Source organism: Orcinus orca, chromosome 13 (assembly GCF_937001465.1).
Source record: "Orcinus orca chromosome 13, mOrcOrc1.1, whole genome shotgun sequence".
NCBI lineage: Eukaryota > Metazoa > Chordata > Mammalia > Artiodactyla > Delphinidae > Orcinus > Orcinus orca.
In genome coordinates this window covers 45,516,644-45,536,698 of record NC_064571.1, presented here as the reverse complement: position 1 = coordinate 45,536,698, position 20,055 = coordinate 45,516,644, and the positions used below count along the sequence as shown (strand labels likewise).

General features: G+C 34.6%; 1 protein-coding gene across 14 annotated transcripts in view; it reads right to left on the bottom strand.

Moving 5' to 3' along the window:
• The window catches only part of CCDC88A (coiled-coil domain containing 88A), a 193,960-nt gene that overhangs the window by 15,452 nt on the left and 158,453 nt on the right, over positions 1-20,055 (bottom strand). For all 14 annotated transcript variants that reach the window (XM_033414195.2, XM_033414194.2, XM_004284379.3 and 11 more), the window contains 8 exons: positions 17,362-17,526; positions 14,093-14,254; positions 12,708-12,985; positions 12,333-12,476; positions 9,269-9,455; positions 4,925-5,070; positions 1,740-1,832; positions 1,402-1,616 (listed from right to left, as the gene is read on the bottom strand). In XM_033414195.2, coding sequence (XP_033270086.1) covers positions 1,402-1,616; positions 1,740-1,832; positions 4,925-5,070; positions 9,269-9,455; positions 12,333-12,476; positions 12,708-12,985; positions 14,093-14,254; positions 17,362-17,526 — 1,390 coding nt within the window. The remainder of the gene's footprint in view (positions 1-1,401; positions 1,617-1,739; positions 1,833-4,924; positions 5,071-9,268; positions 9,456-12,332; positions 12,477-12,707; positions 12,986-14,092; positions 14,255-17,361; positions 17,527-20,055) is intronic.

The following is a 20,055-nucleotide window of genomic DNA, read 5'->3' as shown; positions in this document are numbered from 1 at the left end:
ACAGGTTTCATGTAGATTTGGCTGACAAGACTAATCTTATATGGATATACAGAATTAAACCGCTTTCTTATACACACACACACACTTGTACATATGTATGTATGTATATATGAATATGTACTCAGGTATGTGTATGATTTTTTTGTTGCTTACTTGTGGATTCTAGTTTATAGGGTGCTATAGTTGCATTCTGAAATATAGCCTATAATGAATGTCTAATCTCCTACACTCTAAATACTGTTTTTTCAGAGATAATTCCCCTGAGGACAAAACAACATCTATATAGTTTTTTGAGTGTTTTGAGAGCTGCCCATATGGAGAGTCTAACCCTGGGGGAAGTAGTAGCTGTTTTTGTCTATACTATACTTCAGAAGAATAGTACTGAAATTCATATATATATATATATATATACACACACACACATACACATACACACATATATAGTTTACTATATGTATATATATGTGTAAACATATATACATACATATACTTTTAAATTTAGTGATTCTGGTTATAGTGTGAGTGGATTCATAGTATCCTGTTTACATATTTTATAAGAACATTGCTAGTAGTCAAATTCTTGTATATCTTCAAAGGGCCTACCACTGGATTCTTTTCTTTCTCTTAAAATACACTTTTTTAGGCTTTTACTTTGCTCTTGATGTTTAGCAAAGTGCACTAATAATGAAATCAAGAGAGTATTAATTGTATAGGGCACGTTATGATATTATACTTCTACATTTGTAATTTAAAAAGTTAAATCGCAAGTTTATGCACAAATTTATCTATTTTATTTTCATTGAACCTTTACCAAACAATCCCTCAATAACTTTTATAACCTTAAACTATTTCTAAATCATTGAATAACATTCTCTTCAAATTCATAGCGACTTTTCTTTGCTTCCCCACAATGTAACTTTTCTCCAATTTGACAGCATCAAAGTATGAGTGAGACGTCATTATAAAAAACCTTATTATTAAGTTATAAATAATTTTGAAAATGAGCTCTTTTTTTTTTTTGTTTTGAAAATGAGCTCTTATAAATATTTCTTGGTTGCTCCTCAAAATTGCCCTGTGAAGTATGACACAAAGGTAAAAGGCTTGCCCATGTTAACAGGACTAGCAAGTGGCAGAGGTATTCTGGCTCTCATTTCACTGGTCTTTCTGTACTATTTTACCTCCCTGGCCAAATGATGGTATCTCTGTGTATGGTATTTCTCTAAATACACAATATAGAAAATCATGTAGGCAATGAATTTTAAAATGATATGGAGTTAAAAAGAAACACATTCATCAGACTATTATCCCAAAGGACAGTGGAAGCTATTTAAAAGAAATCTTCAGTAAGGATTCTAAATCAGTACTAGAGATCACAAATGTTTAAAGAGTTTAAGCACTCACTGCTGCTTTTCTTGGTCCCCAGAGTTTGGCCATCTTCTAAAGAGTTTGAACCTACTGAAGAACTGTCTTGACTATCTTGATGGGGGAGTTGAAGAAATCCTTCACTGGAGTCTGAGCGGGTTGGTGTTAATGTTAGTGATTTCTGACGCTCCCGATTAATGTCTTTCTTAGACTTTATCAGTTTTCTCATTTTTAGAGTAATCCAGTTGCCTCTCCTAAAAAATAATTTAAAAAAATTCTTATCAGTCTAACATTCAACATATGAGTCCCTCTCAAAATCAGAAGCTTCTGTTTTTTTTTTTTTTAATAAAAATGAAAATAAACCTCGTTAATAGTACCTTCTAGGAGGAGATGGGTCATAAAATTTGTATTGATCCATAATTTTCTCTTCTAATTTCTCCTTCTGTCGTCTTAATTCATTTAACTTATCACTATAAAAATAAAAGGACATGCATCATATTTTGTACAGTTATGAATGGTATTATTTGGGGACTATGATCTAACTTCTCCCCAGAACATAAAGAAATACAGATACCACGGTTGACAACTAAGAATTTAATAGGTAGTAACAATGGAATTTTTCTAAGTTTCTCATTTTCTTTAAATTTATGACTTACTTAAATAAAAGGACATAGGACTTAAAGTTTCAATTCTTCAATAGGATTTTTGTTTGAAGAAAATCTTCCATATTACAGTATCATCATGACAAAAGAATTCTCTCAACATCTTTTTACAGCTATTAAACAACATTATATCAACACTGACTATTCCCCTATTTCTGGATCTTTAGTATATCAAATCATTTTTGGTATGATGGGTGATTTATCATAATTTATATAGGCAAAAAATTAAAATGTTGGATAGCTTGCTTAACAGTTACAAATACAATAAATAATCCTACAATGACATCTTCATGCAAACAGATTTTTTTCCTTTATGGCAGAATTATTTAGGCTTAATTTACTAGTAGAGAATTATTTCCTGCCTCCAGGAATGCATGAATACACTAGCTTCACCACATCTTAGTTTCATTTTTATGTTCTTCACAGTATATATTATATAGGGAAATGAAAGTAAAATGATCTCTCTAAGAAAACTGTGATGCCAAAGAATACTATTTATTAAACAAATATTTAGCGATCATTCACAGTGAGGAAGGCATGAGCCATGAGGTGTATATAAAGATGAATAGTAAGTTGCCCAGCTCTGCTTATAGTACAGTAGGAGAGAGAAGATACATACACAAATGACTGTTATAATCCAAAATAGTAGTCATGACAAAATAAAAGTACCATGGAAGTACCAAAGGAACTTATAAAAGGGAAAATATTTCCATCTTGGATGACCAAGGAAAGCCTCATGAAGAAAAACGCCATATCAGATAGACTGACACAAAAAATAAAAATGCTAAATTAAACAGCTGAGCTGAGAATAAGGAGTGAGGGAGTTTCACGTTTAGATTTAGCTTAACAGAAAATCAGAAGTATTGAAGGTTTCACTACAATGTGACATTATAAAATCTATGCTTTACATACCTTAACTCAGTGATGGAAGAGGATATAATCAGAAAGGATGGAGGTAAAGAAAGCATTCAGGATGCTAATGGGGGTAGCCTAATTGAGTGGGAGGGAAGAATTAGGGTAGTGGGAAATAGAAGGAAATGATTTGAGAGTTTATATGGAAGAAGAACTTTGTGAATAGATGTTGCCATTAGTTATACCACAGCTCAAATAGCACACAGCCTATACCTCCCAGTTCTTTTCTCCTTTTACCTGCTGAAATATCATCAGGAACTCCAAATTCTCAGTACTACTTATTCACTGTCACTCCTACTAGGACGATGTGACAGAGGCATTCAGGTAGAACTGTCTGACATGTAAGATGATATTTTAAATTTAAATTCAAAAAGTCAGAATAGGTACTAATATTTATAAGTCAACTGTATACATACGATCACTGAAACCTTAGAAATGGATTATTCACCAAAGGTCATAATATTAAGAAGATAAAGTGTTGGATAATACCTCTGCTTAAGGGACAGGAAACTTAAATGCTAAAATTTTAGATACACTCACTGCTTCTTAAGCTAAAATACCCCTTATGGCAGAGAGTAAAGGCATACATGCTGCCAAAAGGATTAAAGATCCAAAGTGGCCAGCCACAAATGTGAAATTTCTTTGAAATTTACATTTATCTTAAAAGTTCACACAAACTCTACCTTTTGCTCCTTGGTATACCTGTGTATTAATATAAAAATAATGTTCTTTCTCCAAATTTTGTAATAAAATTGACACTTAAAAAAATGTATGGTGTATCCTGGTTTCCAATGTGCCCTGAAGCTCACCATTATATACGTTAAGTCTGAAAGTCACATATTATTTCATTTACGCCTTAGGATAATGCTGGAAGTAGGTGTTGTATCTCTATTTTAGAGAAAAAGAAACCAATGATCAACGAAATGAAGTAACTCGTCTATAGTCACATAACTAGTAATGAGAAGAATTAGGATTTGAATTAGGAGCTGTCTGATTTCAACATCTGTGCTATTTCTATTATACTATGGTGCTTCTCATTTAGGGAACAAGAGGAAGAGAAGAATTTAGTAAAGGTGAATCATGGTGTATTACAAAGACTATCCACTGAGCTAACCTGGCCAAAATCTCTGATTTTACCAGATTCCTACACTCTCAACAGAGAAACAACTTACCAATAATTAAGCTCTGTCAATTCTGTCTTTCACATCTCTCTTGTATTGATATTTGATCTCAACTACCACTGCTTATGAATTATTTTTCATTAGATTATTGCAACAGCCTTCTTAAAACTTAGTCCTTGTCTCTATTCTTAGAACCTCCAATCTACACTCTAATGTCATCAGTGGTTTAAACAAACAATCAATCAATCAAACAAACAAAAAGCACAAATCTGATCACATTACTCCCCGATCAAATTTTTCAGCAAGTCTTTTGTACGGCAAAGAAAACCTTTGTCAAGTGGCTCCTGAGTGTTCAGCCACTTCTCTGCTACTCCTCCTTCCTCAATTTTGTTCCAGCAAGAACAATTAATTTTTAGATCCTATACCACAGTAATAATATATTTTCATCACACCTCCTGTTTCTGCATTTGCTGCTCTCTTGGCTGGTATGCCTCCTTAGGCAAACTCCTACTGAACCTTTAAGTCTCAGCTCAAGCAATCATCTTTAGAAAGTCCACCTTCTCTTGCAGACTAAGGTATTCCTTCCCTTATATTTGCTGTATTTCTATGGTTTCCTATACACACCTCCATTACAGAATTTATTTGTATTTCTTGCTTTATATTAATAGTTCATTAAGAGTAGGATCCATGTGTTTTTATGTTAGTTTTTCTGGTTATTAGCCCAGAACATAAATATTAAAAAAATATATATCGAAACAATAATGTTGAAAATCAAGAAAAATTAGCATTGCATTTCCTCTGCCACCAGGTATGGCAATGATAAAATCATGAGTAATATTTCAGAGTGCAAGATTATTTGGTACCTACATGTACTGTCTTTGTTCAACATGAAAAAGATCCTTGCTTTCCATATTCTGCTCCAATAGTGTTCTGTTCTGTAGCATTAATGTCTGAATTTGATCTAGTAGATGTCGATTTTCCTCTTCTAAATTTCCTTTAAGTTGGCTTAGCAACTGTTTAAACACAAACATTTATTTTTAAAAATATCAACATTTATATTTAACATAAATCCCCCAAAACATCTGAAAAATATAAGTACTTCACAAAGATTTAAGTCTTCTGCTATTTGAACAATCAGATAGTTGTACTCTGATTAGAATATGAGTGATTATTTTAGTAATAATGACAGCTAAAGTACTGGGTTATGTGCTGGACACATATGTTTTCTTAATTCTCACAAACACTGGGTTTAACATATAATAAATTATCTAGTTCCAAAAACAAACACTGCTTTCTTTACAGCTGTTTGACTTAGAGTCCAAAGCTAGATTCCTATCTCTGGCCTTCCATTTAAGTAGCTATAAAATGCTGAACAAATTAGTAACTCTCTGAGCCTCAATGACCCCACCTATAAATTGAGGATAACAACTCCCATCCCCCAAGACTGTTGCAAGGATTAAATAATATATGTAAAGTACGTGGTGTCATGCCTATGGCACACAGTAGGTACTTAATATACCTCATTCTTCCCCCAACCACTGTTTTCAAGAAACCTTAACAGTTTGTGTATAATTTTTATGGCTTGATCCAAGGGAGTCAGGTAATCTAGTATCAATAAATGGGTGGGGGATTCCCTGGTGGCGCAGTGGTTGACAGTCTGCCTGCCGATGCAGGGGACACGGGTTTGTGCCCCGGTCTGGGAAGATCCCACATGCCGCGGAGTGGCTGGGCCCGTGAGCCATGGCCGCTGAGCCTGCGCATCCGGAGCCTGTGCTCCGCAATGGGAGAGGTCACAACAGTGAGAGGCCCGTGTACCGCAAAAATAAGTAAGTAAGTAAGTAAATAAATAAATAAATGGGTGGTATTACTACTGATTATTACTAGTAGTTAGGCTGCCAGCATGATTGAGCTGCTTCTTCTCTGTAGTCAATAGAAATTAGAAATATGCCTTAGTTAGGCCAGAGGTTTCAGTAGAAGTCAGAGAGACCAAAGTAGTGATTGTCAAAATTTAGTGTCACTTGTAGAATATATTTTTTAAACGTAGGGAAAAAAAGCAAGGGAAAAAAAAAAAGAAAAAGCAGAAAGTATACTATGAATACCCATAAATAGCCATCTAGATCTAACAACTGTCAATACTGTGCTATATTTGTTTTATTTATCTATATGTTGTTAAATTGAAATACAACATATGTGGTAGATTCACTGCAAAATTGAATGCAGTGCTCCTCCCTGTACCCTCTTGTGCTGTGACTTCTCACTTTTCCTATCAAGTGGAATCTACTTCCCCTCTTCTTGAATTTGGAATGCCTCTGGCCAAGGGAAGGAGGCAGAAGTGATGGTGTGGTAGTTCCAAGCCTAGGCCTCAAGAGGCTTATGTGCTTCCCTTCAGTCTCTTGGAATCCTATTGGAGGATGAGAGACCGCATGGCACAGACAAGTTACACCAGCTGGGGCCACCTTAGACCAGCCAGCTCTCAGGGTACGTGCCAGCTGACTGCAGATACAGGAGCAAGCCCTACCAAGATCAACTGATCTTAGCACACACATCAATGCAGATTAGCACATCTGCTCAGCTAACCCAGACTCACGAGCAAAAATAAATGTTTACTGTCCCTTACCACTGAGGTTCTATGGTTCTTATACAGCATTACTGCATCGGTAGACAACTGATAAAACATATATACAGAAAAGAGAACAAATTTTAAGTGTATATACAGCTCAATGAATTATCACAAAATGAACTCATGTGTGAAGCAGCACCCAGATCAAGAAACAGCACATTAATTGTATTCCAGAAACACTTGTTGTGGTCTCTTCCAATTACCACCCCTTCCCACAAAGATTAACTACTATACGAACCTCCGACACTATGGATTCATTTTTCCACTCCCTCCAAATCATGTTATTATATGACTTAGCCCCTACCCAAGGGTTAGCATTTGACTCAAGTTGGGACACTCAGCCAGGGATAAGGTAGTTAGGGCCCTTTCTGATCTCTCCTGAGCAGTCTTCTAGACCACCAGTGACATGTAGGACCTTATCAAGACAAATTATGGCTAGCTGTCTCATTCCTTGGACCTCCACGTTAAATTTCTGAGTAGTTTCCTGGTCCGTGACTTGCCACATCTAACATTCCAACCTCAGGCTATCTGAGAGTTGACCTTTGACAGCCCTCCTAGGTGTGGAACTCTCCTGTTCTCTGCTCAAATCAAGCCAGTCCCCTCCAGTAGCAAAGTGGTTGGTTTTCAAGGCTTGCCCCTTGCCTGAACTACCAGGTATGGAGAAAAGGGAGGAAGGGACTAAGAATGGGAGAAGTCACATGATAAAATGCCTCAAACAACCTCCTACCCAAAGCTGAGTAGTTTTTCTTTAACAAATTCTTCTCAATTTGTTGTATGTCTTTGCTTGAGTTCCAGAGCCCTAAAATGGTTGTTTTTGATAGTTCTGTCCAATTTTATTGTTGCTGGGGAAGTTGATTTTGTCATGTTCTTCACTGTACGTCATGTTCCTCTGTAAGTGTATTACCCCAATTATATTTTATTTAAACTTTTATAAATCACAGGCAGAATGAATGTTCTATAATTTCTGAACTCTTTTGGGTAATTAAATATGTATGATTTCAAACTAATTTTTCTATTAGTTTGTGATTTTAGACAAAAAGCTTTTAAGAATTACTTTTCTGATGCAGTCTGTTACTAATTCCATTTAAGGGTTTGCTTAAGTGCTGGTTTCCTAAAAGTTCCAAGAAATTCAGACGTTAAGCTATACTCAAGCTTTAACAATTTAGGGACCAATCATAAAATTTAAGAATTATTTAAGGCTTTCAATATCCTTTTTCTATTTCAAAACTTTTATCACTTTATCAAACAATCATGGGAAGAGACATGGAATTATGTTAAGAGTAGAACTGTATACATAAGGCAGATGTCACTTCTGTTCAAAACTCTCCCATGGCTCCCCTGTTTTACTCAGAAAAGTGTTTTACAATGGCCTATAAAGGCAACATATCTGGCCCAGGCATATCTCTGAGCTCATCTCCTACTACTCTCCCCACTTTGCTCATTCCACTCCAGCCACACTAGCTTCCTTGAGTATTCCTCAAACATACCAGTATTCCCCTGACCTAGGTTCACTGTGTGAGCTGTTTGCCTGGAATGTTCTTTCCCCAGATATCCACATAATAATACACGAATCTTCAAATCTGTGTTCAGGGATGCCTAGTTAAAATTTCAATCTATACTCCCTCATCCACTTTGGGGGTCCTTATCCCCCTTTACCCTACTCCATTTTTACTTGCACATAACTTATCATCTTGTAACATACCATATGTTGCAGACTAATCTTCAAAATGGTTACAGCAGTATTTCCAGTCCATATGCTCTTCCGGAATCTTGCCATTCACCATCAAGAGGCTGAGTCTATTTCTCTTTCCCTTGAACCTGGATGGGACTTTGACTGCCTCGGTGAATAGAATGCAGGGGAAATGATGCTGCATGACTTCTGAGGCTTGATCATTAACATAGAGATGGCTTCTGTCTGGTTCTCACCACGTTGTGAGAAAGCCCAAACCAGTCCATGGGGAGAGATCACGTGAAGAGGAAACTGATGCTTCTAGCCGATAGCCAGCATCAACACCAAACATGCACTCAGCCTTTCAATCTTCCAACTGAGGGCCCAGATGCAAGTGGAGCAGAGACAAACTGGCCCTACTGTCCCTGTCCAAATGCTGACCCACAGAATATGTGAGCATAAAAAATGGCTGTTTTATACCACCATGTTTTGGGGTAAATTGTTACACAGCCATATGTAATGAAACACTGAAACACTGTATATTTCACTTACTTATTACGTTTATTGTCTGCTTCCTTCCATCAGAATATAAGCTCCACAAGGAATGAGATTTTTACCTTTTTGGTTTACTAATACATGCCAGGTGGTCAGTAAACATTTTTTCATTAAACAGGGTTAATTTTTCAAAGTAGCTGAACATATAAGGTTAAACTAATAATAAAAATTGTTGAAATTAATGATAAAGGAAGAAGGAAGTTTTTCTGAATGATTTGTGAATTTCAATTATCCCTGACCAATTCTTTTGGAAATACCCCACTAAACATATACTGCTATTATCATTATTATAATATGATTGTTTACTTTTTAGGCAAGTCTTGATACCTGAAGAGAAGGAAACAGCAATTAAACTTATTAAGCTCACCTCACACTGGTTATTTAGCTTGGTGGATGTGATGTCCAGTTGTTGGTATTGTTCCTTTAACTTTGAAAATTCAGCTTCTAATCTTGTTTGTTCCAGTCTGGAACTATTTAGAAGACTTTTCAAGTTTTTATGGTCAGTTTGTAAAACTTCAGTCTCTTTTAAAAGCTGATTATATGTATGATTCAACCTATAATTAGAAATCATGATATAAATAGAGTTAGATTCTCTTAATAGATTTCATTATAATTTACACAGTGTGAAAATGCTGTAAATCACATTCAGACATACTTAAAGAATATAAAAGATTCTCTTGCCAGTGATTAAACTTATCAAGAATCAGTTTCTAGTCTGTAAAAACTATACTTTAAAACTTTTAAGTATTAATTGAAAAATATTTAAAGGACAAAAGAGAAAATAACCAATCCAGTTTTGATTAACCTAGAGAATTCAAAGATTCTACAATTCAGCATGAAAAATAAAGAAAAATCAGATCGAGCAAATTAATCAATCCAGTATGAGACATGGTAATCTATCAATCTGTTGCCAGATAACTGAGATATACAAACTTCAATCAAAATTTTAGTTATTGAGGGCTTCCCTGGCGCAGTGGTTGAGAGTCTGCCTGCCGATGCAGGGGACACGGGTTTGTGCCCTGGTCCGGGAAGATCCCACATGCCGTGGAGCGGCTGGGCCCGTGAGCCATGGCCGCTGAGCCTGCGCGTCCGGAGCCTGTGCTCCGCAACGCGAGAGGCCACAACAGTGAGAGGTCCGCATACCGCAAAAAAAAAAAAAAATTAGTTATTGAGATTTCTGCAGTTGTGGCAAATTGTTGATATTTATGCAGTCCTCAATTATTCATGATAAATTTTGGATTTTTTTGTAAAAATCACAGTATAGCCTTTTCTGTTCCTTTCCACTATTATACCTTTAGAACAAGGTCCACTGACCTCTAGGAGGGAGATCAGCAAATTCTTTCTATAAAGGACCAGAGAGTAATAAATACCTTAGGCTTTGTGGGTCGCATGCAATCTACAGCATGCTCTTCTTTTTTGTCCCCCACCACAACGTTTTAAGATGTAAAAACGGTTCTTTGTTTGGGGTTGTACCAAAACAGGCTGCAGGCTGGATGTGGCTTGCTAAGCTAGCTGTAGTTTACTAACCTTCATCTTATGGAAGGAATTAAGATCAGGAACCCACAAAAGGCGGAGGGAGCCAAACAAAATAAACTTTTGCTCAGGATGATACTTGCTCAGAACTTCTAATAATTTAATTCAACTCATTTTCCAAACAATTTGAGTACGCTTATAAGAATTATAAATAATAAAATAATACATTTTAAAAAATCATGACTTGGTAAAAAAGTAAAATGGCAAGACCAGAAACATACAATAAACACTCCATTAATAGGTTGAATCCATGTATGAATGCATGCCATGTGTGTAACAGCTGGGCAAACCTCACTGAGGCATATAGACAGCTACATAATGCTTCATGGCAGGAGGGGATATAAAGAGGTAGAATAAACAATGTCCTCAATATCATCTCACTGGCAAATACTAAAATAACCTCTTTAAGAGAGTTTTTTTACATTGTCCCTCAAAGCTGAGAACGTTAACACCAAAATGCAATTCAGTGAACATAATTCTAAAGAGACCAAGACAACCTAGTCCACCAACTTTCTTGGTTTGGCATCATTGAAGATTAAAACTTACGCTATTTAGAGAAATGGATAAACTACTGTTCTTTAGATTAAGTCTTCACAAATATCTTTTATTTGTAAAAGAGCTCTTTCAGGTTTTACTTAAAGCCTTTTCTTCCCTTAGAACACAGGCATGAGTGCATAAAAGCTGGGCAAGAACAGCACTGAGAGACAGAAAATACTCTACTCAGGACCACTCTTCCCTTCCAAGCCTGCATAATCTTCTGGTTCAAGTTTGTCATGCTCAATTTCTTATCATTTAGGCTGAATTCTTTCTGGAGACTCTTCATTAATGTATGCAAAACAGATTTCTGGAAGGTCTACTCAAGTTCACAAACTGTCCCAGTTTGGTGTGAATCCCAACAAGGAAGAAAGGTTAGGTTGAAGATGGGACTTCCAGACTAAACGCATTCCCCAATGTTATGTATGTAATATGTCCTTGTATCCTATAACTTGTCATAATTTGGTCTTCTGTTGTTTATACTGTACAAATATATGTTCCTTGATTCTAGCTTGGTGTTGAGCTTGTTAAAGTTCAAATCCATCAGTACAGAATTTCTAGTTGTAAAAATTCCTAAATTAAAAACTACTAAGTATGAAAATGAAAATGGCTCTAGAAGCCTAGGGATTTTTTTAATAAAGGAAAAGAAATAGATGTTTAATTCTAAAAATAGACTGCATTAAATCCGTAATAGGACAAATACTCAATGAATGATCCCCACTGAATTTTGTGTGCTGTCTTTCAGCACTTCTGCTACGGCAATGTAAAAGCAGTACAAATGTTTAGGCTGTCTAAATTTTTCAAAGGCTTCCAAAAATTTTTTGAAAATGTACTCTTATGAAGTAGGGTGATCACCAGTTGACAAGTTTTGATTTTCCCAAGGCTTCAAATTAAAAAATAATTGCCCCATGGCAATATGAGACCATTAAAACCTAAGACAGTTAAAACTAAAAGTACAAACAATGAGCTAGAAAATGATAAAGCTGCTCACTTTTAGCACCTTCAAAGACAAGAATCAGGATACCAGACTAGCAGAAAGAGAAAGACATAAAGAGTCAGGTTTCATTACATTCTGTCTCAATAAAGTATGTAAATTCTATCGACATACATGGAAATTTTGTTATATAATGTGGCTTAAAAACATAATTAGTTGAATAAATCAAGAGAGAAACAACGAGAGAAAGCAGAAGATCCAGGTTTTCGTCTGTCATTCTATAACTAGCTACATGATTTTGGTGGGTAATTTACTTATTGCTCTGGGGTCTTTTTAAAAAATTCTAAGTTATGGATGGTACTACAAAGGGGCAACATACACGTTGGATATAATGAATAATACAAAACTAAAATATATAAATATTTATTACCTATCATTTTCACCACAAAGTTTCTTGTATTCTGCAGCTACAGTTTCATGGTTTTTGTTTTTAAGCAGCATTTTTTCCTGTTCTACCTTCAGTGTTTTTTCCAAATCTTCCAATTGTCCTTTCTGTTTTAGTAACTGATTGTAACTGGAAAAAAAAGTTATGTATTTGGTTTATAATATTTCCTTAGAAAAAAAGAAAACATTTTAGAAATAAAGGAAACAATAGTAATTTATTAATATGTATCACATAAAACATGTAAATTTATATATATGTCCTACATAAATTATCTCAGACCTGTTTAACATATACAATTTATTATATTACCCAGTGAAAATTGGTTTTAAGTTAACAGCACAAGAAAAGATAATAAATTACCGATCTTCAAGGTCTTTATGTTCCACCTCAAGATTTTTGTGGGCAGACTTTAGAGTTCCATGTTTAGCAATGAGAGACTCATACTCTGAAGCCTGTCGTTCATGCAGAAGTTCCAGCTTTTCATGATCTTTGATCAGAGAATCATAGAGAGATTTCAGGTCTTCTCGCTCTTTGATCACAGATTCATTTTCATTTTCTAAGGAAGACTGCTGGATTAGGAGTTGTGCATTCTGGTTCATAAGTGAGGTACTTTGGGAATTAAGAGTGGAATTTTCAACCTACAAGAATGCATACTGTATTAGACACAAGAAAAATAGCTTATAATGTTCTTTTTTTTTATAGTAAAAGACAATGTTAACTTTAGGAAGCACTAAATAAATCACTGCGGATATATTCATATTATACTGAGAAAATTTGGATTTTAGCACCCTAAAGAATAAGGTTATAATTTAATTTTGATTTTTGGTAGGTGTTACGATATATATTATGAGATACATATCATATATATGTTTTGGGTTGAATTATTTAATTTAATTAATTAATTTATTTTTGGCAGAGCCGCACGGCTTACAGAATCTTAGTTCCCCGATCAGGGATTGAACCTGGGTCCCCTGCAGTGGAAGCGTGGAGTCCTAACCACTGGACTGCCAGGGAATTCCCAGGGTTAAATTATCTTGAATGAAGGTGATTAGCAACAATTCCATGAAAAAGAACAAAATTTGAAATGCTAGTTTATCATTTTCTAGAAGTTGAGAGTTGATAGAAGGAAAGAATTACTTGTGAATATTCAATTGGTAATTTTCTCAAGTCTAAATTAAATTAGTATTTGCTGTATCATTTGGAAAAGAGTTAGAGAAAGAAGAATGTTTAGATTCAGAGGGGGAACTTCTTCACTGCTTTTTAAGAGGTTTCAGAGAGTTGCACTTTCCCCCACTTGACTGCTCTATTTGAAAAGACACTGGTAGTGTTAAGTGCAAGATGGATCATTTGAATTAAGGATAAGTCCAAAGACAAAATTCTCATGCTGTGTTGTTTTCCAGTAACTTAACTAATAGATATGCTGCAATCATACTCTAAAACAAGGGTTTCTACCTGATTAATTATTAGCAGCTTGATGAAACGGGTAAAAGGCCATGAAGTCAATAAAAATAAAATTATCTTTATTTGATGAGTAAATTTATTACTTAATTTAGAGGCTCTGACATTTAAAAAATGCTGATATCTGAAAATTTGGCAAAGCACATATAGAAATACTTTATCTTCAACTAATTGTTAAATTCTCTCTCTAGGAAACAATGTTACCATGTCTAGTCATCCTTATTTTAATAGCATAATAGCATAATTCAAGAGTTTTGTTGCATATCCCGATAATTTTACATTACAACCTGAAGCTTGGCATTCTGTGTTTGAAGAGTGGTATTCTGCTCCTGTAATGATACTGTCTGCCTCTGAAGTGCCAGAATCTGAGCCTGCAAATTATTGTTCTGTGTCTCAAGTTGCTTCAGTTGAGTTTTCAATGCTTGCTTCTCTGCTTGTAGTGTAGCATTCTGAATAAAGAAAACACATATTTAAAAAAAGCAGCATCAAACATATTTCTGTTTAACAAATACTAGAATGTTATACAAGTGTTTATTACCATTATAATCCAAAAAAACTCAACAATCTTAAAAGAGAAAAAGACAAAACACTTCCCCTCTATCCCAAACTGTAAAAAGATATTTAATCTAAGGAAAAGAAAGCAATACTAAAACCTTAATATACTATTGTGTCTGTGCTCTGCCTGCTTTATAATGTCCAACAAATAACATATTCCATTATACATATATTTATTAACACAAAAAACTAGAATGGGATTGTCAGTTCAATGGTTTTTATGCTGTTCAAAAGTGCCCAGAGTGCATGGGGCTATGTCTAGCCAATGGAGTGTACCTTTTCAAATTGCCCAAAGGCAAATATACATATACACATATATACAGACACACACACACACACAGAGATGTGCGCATGTGCATGCACATGCGTGCGTGCACACACACACACACACACACACACACGTGGTGGTCCCAAGGGTAGCAGCAAAACTAAGTATTTTATAAACACAAATATTTGGAAGAGAAGCAGGAACAATCTAAGCCATCTGTTTAAAAAATTTAGTCCGTAATAGACCTAACAGATGTTACGTATTTTCTTTAGTGTTTTTTTCATGGCATAAAACACTAACTAAAACTCTATTTCATCTATAGGACTTCTGGAGCAAATCCAAACAAAACATACTATTTTCAATTTTTCCAATACATATGGCCATATTTCAATTTTATAGTTAAACAGCTGAATTACTATGTAAATCATTATATTTAATGTGATAGATAATAAAATGTTTGTTATGGATACTACATTTTCAAGATCATTTCTGAATAAAAATTAGCATCAAAAAGTATAAACAAAGAATCCTTTAGAAAACCAAAACAAAACTTTAATGTACAAGGCCAGAATCTGTATAATTGCAACATGCAAAAAAAGTTACAACTGAATCACAACAGATCACATTTATCATATCTACCTTATGGGACAAAGACAACATTCACTTTATAGGCCTTCAAGTTATATATACTACATATCACTGCATAAAAGGCAAGTCATGATTTGACCCATATATTATACCATAAAATCAAAGCTGAGGAAGAAAAATGCTTTAAAAATGGGTGTTGATATTGTACTTGTGTTTTGTTCATTTGATCACATAAAAAGGATGAAAAAAAATTTACACTGGAAAATAATATGGAATAATGATGTACCTGTATACCATTTTGATACACCAAAGAGGTGAACCATTTTTCACCTACACATGTTAACTACTATTATAGGTCAGCTCTTTAGAAACCAAAATGTACAAACTCTAATGATAAGTCTGGGTATTCCCTAAGAATAAGAAAAATTCCTACAGTCTATAATGAAGAGAAGAGATAACTGAGAGTAGATAAGATATCTCAGAACAGGAAAAAGTTTACAATGGAAAAGTACAAAGTTAACAATATATGTACTAGCAAATGCACAAAAATTACCAGTCTAATATAGGGTAGACATCTTTATAAACCCATCATCTAAAATGGCTAAACTATGACAACCAGGTAAATTTTTCCCCCAATGGAAATTTATAGAAGAAGTCAATGGAAAAAGAGATTTATCTTATACATTACACACCAAATTTTCTGAAATGTAATTATTAATCCAAGTGATTGATCTATACATATATATCACTGAATGATGAAACACAGGTATTCATATATGGCTGATATATACACAAAAAAGACATAAAATAGCTCGCTAATAATATAAAACACACAAAATATTTTCTCCTATCACTTCAATAAAAATTAAAAGGCTGGTAATATCCAATGTTAATCTGAAAAAATAGGTATTCTGTTAGTGGGATTGAAAATTGATATTTCTGAAAAGCTCATATGATTATATCAATTAAAATTAAAAAGCAGAAACTAACACAGCATTGTAAAGCAATTATACTCCAATAAAGATGTTAAAAAAAAATTAAATACACACACATACACACCGAAATATGTGTGTATATATATATGCTCTTTGTCCTTTCAATTCTACTGAAAGGAATTTATTACCCTATGAACATGTTATATATGGATTTTCATTGCAGCAAAATCTGAAAATAAATGTCCACTGATGTGGGATTTATTTAAATTATGGTAACATACACACAGAAAACAGAAGCAAACAGAAAAGCCCTGAGATAGGAACAAATAGAAAAGGCCAATATGACTACAATCAATTTACTTATTATGTGCCAGTCACTGTTCCATGTTTTCCACATATTAACAGATAATAATAATATTATCCCCTGATTAATAAAAATGGTTGGTGGAAGAATAATATGGTATAAGGTCAGAGATACAGGCAGGGCAATATCAAAAAGGATCTTACAGATGCAGTAAAGAATATGGATTTTATTATAAATGAAATGGGAAGCCACTGAAGATTTTTTGTAGGAAAATGACATGACCTGGATTATGTTTTAAAAATAACTCTAGATTACTACATTAAGAATGGGTTAGGGCTTCCCTGGTGGCGCAGTGGTTGAGAGTCTGCCTGCCGATGCAGGGGACACCGGGGTTTGTGCCCCGGTCTGGGAAGATCCCACATGCCGCGGAGTGGCTGGGCCCGTGAGCCATGGCCACTGAGCCTGCACGTCCGGAGCCTGTGCTCCGCAACGGGAGAGGCCACAACAGTGAGAGGCCCGCGTACCGCAAAAAAAAAAAAACAACACAAAAAAGAATGGGTTAGTTTGAGAGTGAAAGGGGCAAGCCAGTTAGGAGGATACTCTAATAGTCCAGATGAGAGATAATGGTACCTTAGACTAGAGTGGTAGCAGCAGAGATGAAGAGAAGTAGATGAGTTTGGGTTATATTTACAAGACAGAGTTGACAAAGCTTGCTGATAGACTTACATGAGGGTGACGAAGAAAAGAATATTAAATTATTAGTTTTTCTGTGTTTTCTTAATATTAAAAAATAAACCAGTCAAGAAAGTATAAAATGAACAAAGCTACAAATTAGATAAATTTTCTGAGTTATATATTCAATGATCCTTTACTTCTAAAAAACCTTATTCATACTAAACTACTTACATTTCTTTCAACTTCAATTAATCTGTCTTTAACTTTCAGAAGCTCTCTGGTTGTTTCTTGACTTTCTCGCTCCCATTTGTTATCTTCACCAGAAACTGGAGGAGAGCTCTGTACCATCTTTTCCTCATCTTGTCTCTGCTTGAGAGCTTCATAATTCTTTTTCACCTAAAATTTTATTTAAAATATTTTAAAAAATTGAAGTATAGTTGATTTATAATATTGTTTTAGTTTATTTAAAATATTTTAATGGGAAAAAAACATACCACCAAGGTTATAATATTTATCATAGTTTGACTCCACAATGGTCTGGTGAATGTGAGAGACAGTTCATTTAAAAATATGATAAGTAATATATATGATTATCATTATTATGATCACAATTTATGCTTTGCAGAATTCAAATCCTTTCCTGTAGAAATATTAAATATACTCTGCTTATATGCCATGTTCCTACAATATATTTTGTAATTTCAGATCCTACTGTTTATGACGAAAATATCACTGAAGGATAGATTAACTGGATATAGACATGTTGCTAGATACTAACAATTGTTTTTAGAGCTATTTATAGCTGATTTAGAGATTTCAGAGATTCCCATATCAGGAACAAATAAAGACTTGACACATATATTAATTCCCCGTAAAAAGATACCTAAAGTTGAAGAAGTATCTATATATGTCTGGCCTTTTAAGAAGGATTTTGTTGCTCAGAATGACCTATGTTAATAAATAAATGACTTCTTTATTCAGATACTGACCCACATAAAATTTCTGTAATTCATTTTGATGAAGAGTGAGCAATCCAAGGATATATCTTATCTAGGGTTTTCTCGTTTTCTGGTATAACCAAATCCTACTTTAAGAGAGCAAAATCAAAACTAAAAACTTGGGGACTTCCCTGGTGATGCAGTGGTTAAGAATCCACCTGCCAATGCAGGGGATACAGGTTTGAGCCCTGATCCAGGAAGATCCCACAAGCCACGGAGCAACTAAACCTGTGTGCCACAACTACTGAAGCCTGCAGGCTCTAGGGGCCGCATGCCACAACTACTGAGCCCACGTGCTGCAACTACTGAAGCCCGCGTGCCTCAAGCCCATGCTCCGCAACCAGAAACGACCACAATGAGAAGCCCATGCACCGCAACGAAGACTAGTCCCCGCTCGCCACAACTAGAGAAAGCCTACGTGCAGCAACGAAGACCCAATGCAGCCAAAAAAAACTAACAACTTGGTAATCAGCCAAAATTAACTATTAACTTATTAACTTAATTGCTCTCTTCAATTTAAATTGATGATTATTATACTTATCCTGAATTACTAGTTTATCCTAGGAAATGATTATCATAAATTTCTAAATTAACCCCAAACTTTCTATTGAGACAAGGATATAAATGTTTAAAATAATTCAATGTCTGATGCAACCTTAAGAAAACTTATGGCTCAAACTTTGCTACTACTACTGAGTTAGAAAATAATGATGTGAGACTAAAGAAAAAAGGATGCCAAGATAGAATGTAATTTAAATCTTGGCAAGTGACCTAACAGGTGTTCTGGGATCCTGATTTTCCACTTTTTTTAATACTTTCAACACCCTAATAACATGGATGGATGACATCATTTCCAGTCTCCTATTTTACATTAATTTCCCACAGGATCTTTTTTCTAGGCTTATAAGAGTTAAAGATATATGTCATTATTAAGGTGACCTGAGAATAAAACTCAAAACTTCTCATTTTTAGTCCATTGTTCTTACAACTAAGTTTCATATAGAAAATGACATATTTTCCATCAAGGTTTCTCATAGAAACCTTGTTCATATAGAAAATGACATATTTTCCATCAAGGTTTCTCAAGAGGCAGCATATAGGTGCCTTTTTATCTAATTTATTACTCTCCGCCTTTTAATTGGGGATGTTTAGACTATTTATATTTAATGTGATTACTGACATGGTTTGGTTTAAAACTATCTTGTTACTTGTTTTCCATTTGTCCAACCTGTACCTTGTTCTCCCTTTTTTCTTTTTCTGCCTTCATTTGTATTTTTTGATTCTAATTTTATCTCCTTTGCTGGCATTTTAGTAATACCGCTTTGTCATGCTATTTTAGCAGTTATTTTATGCCTATTATTCATATTTAGCTTTCATAGTCTATGTTCAAGTGATACACCTCTTCACGTATAATATTAAAAATTAGAACAGTATAATTCCAGTTGAATACATGTTTATGGCAGGAAGCTAGTCCAATAATAGTCCAATTATGCCAAAATGGCTGGAACTGGAAGATAATGATGGAATTTTAAATCTCTACCTTTTAGACTTGAAATACATCTTATACTAACCCATCCTCAAACCCATTTATTTTCTGGCGTAGTAGCTTCTTGAAATTGACTTTATTTGCAATGTAGTCACATTGCTTAACAGGGCAAAAAATTTGGAAAATAAAGCAGATTAATGGCATCCGGCACCAAGTTTTATTTTATTTTTTTGGACGACTCTTTATGTTAACTAAACAAAGTTCCAGAATTTCTTCTGCAACAAAATATGTTTCATGTTAATGTCTGAGACCAACACCAGCAATGATGGTATTGGCAAATGAGGAACAAATCCTTTTCCCCTTCCTGCATGAGAAATTCATCTTTGGGTAACTGTTTCTCTGGAAACCTGATAAAATTGGAATGTTCTATGTTACCAGGCA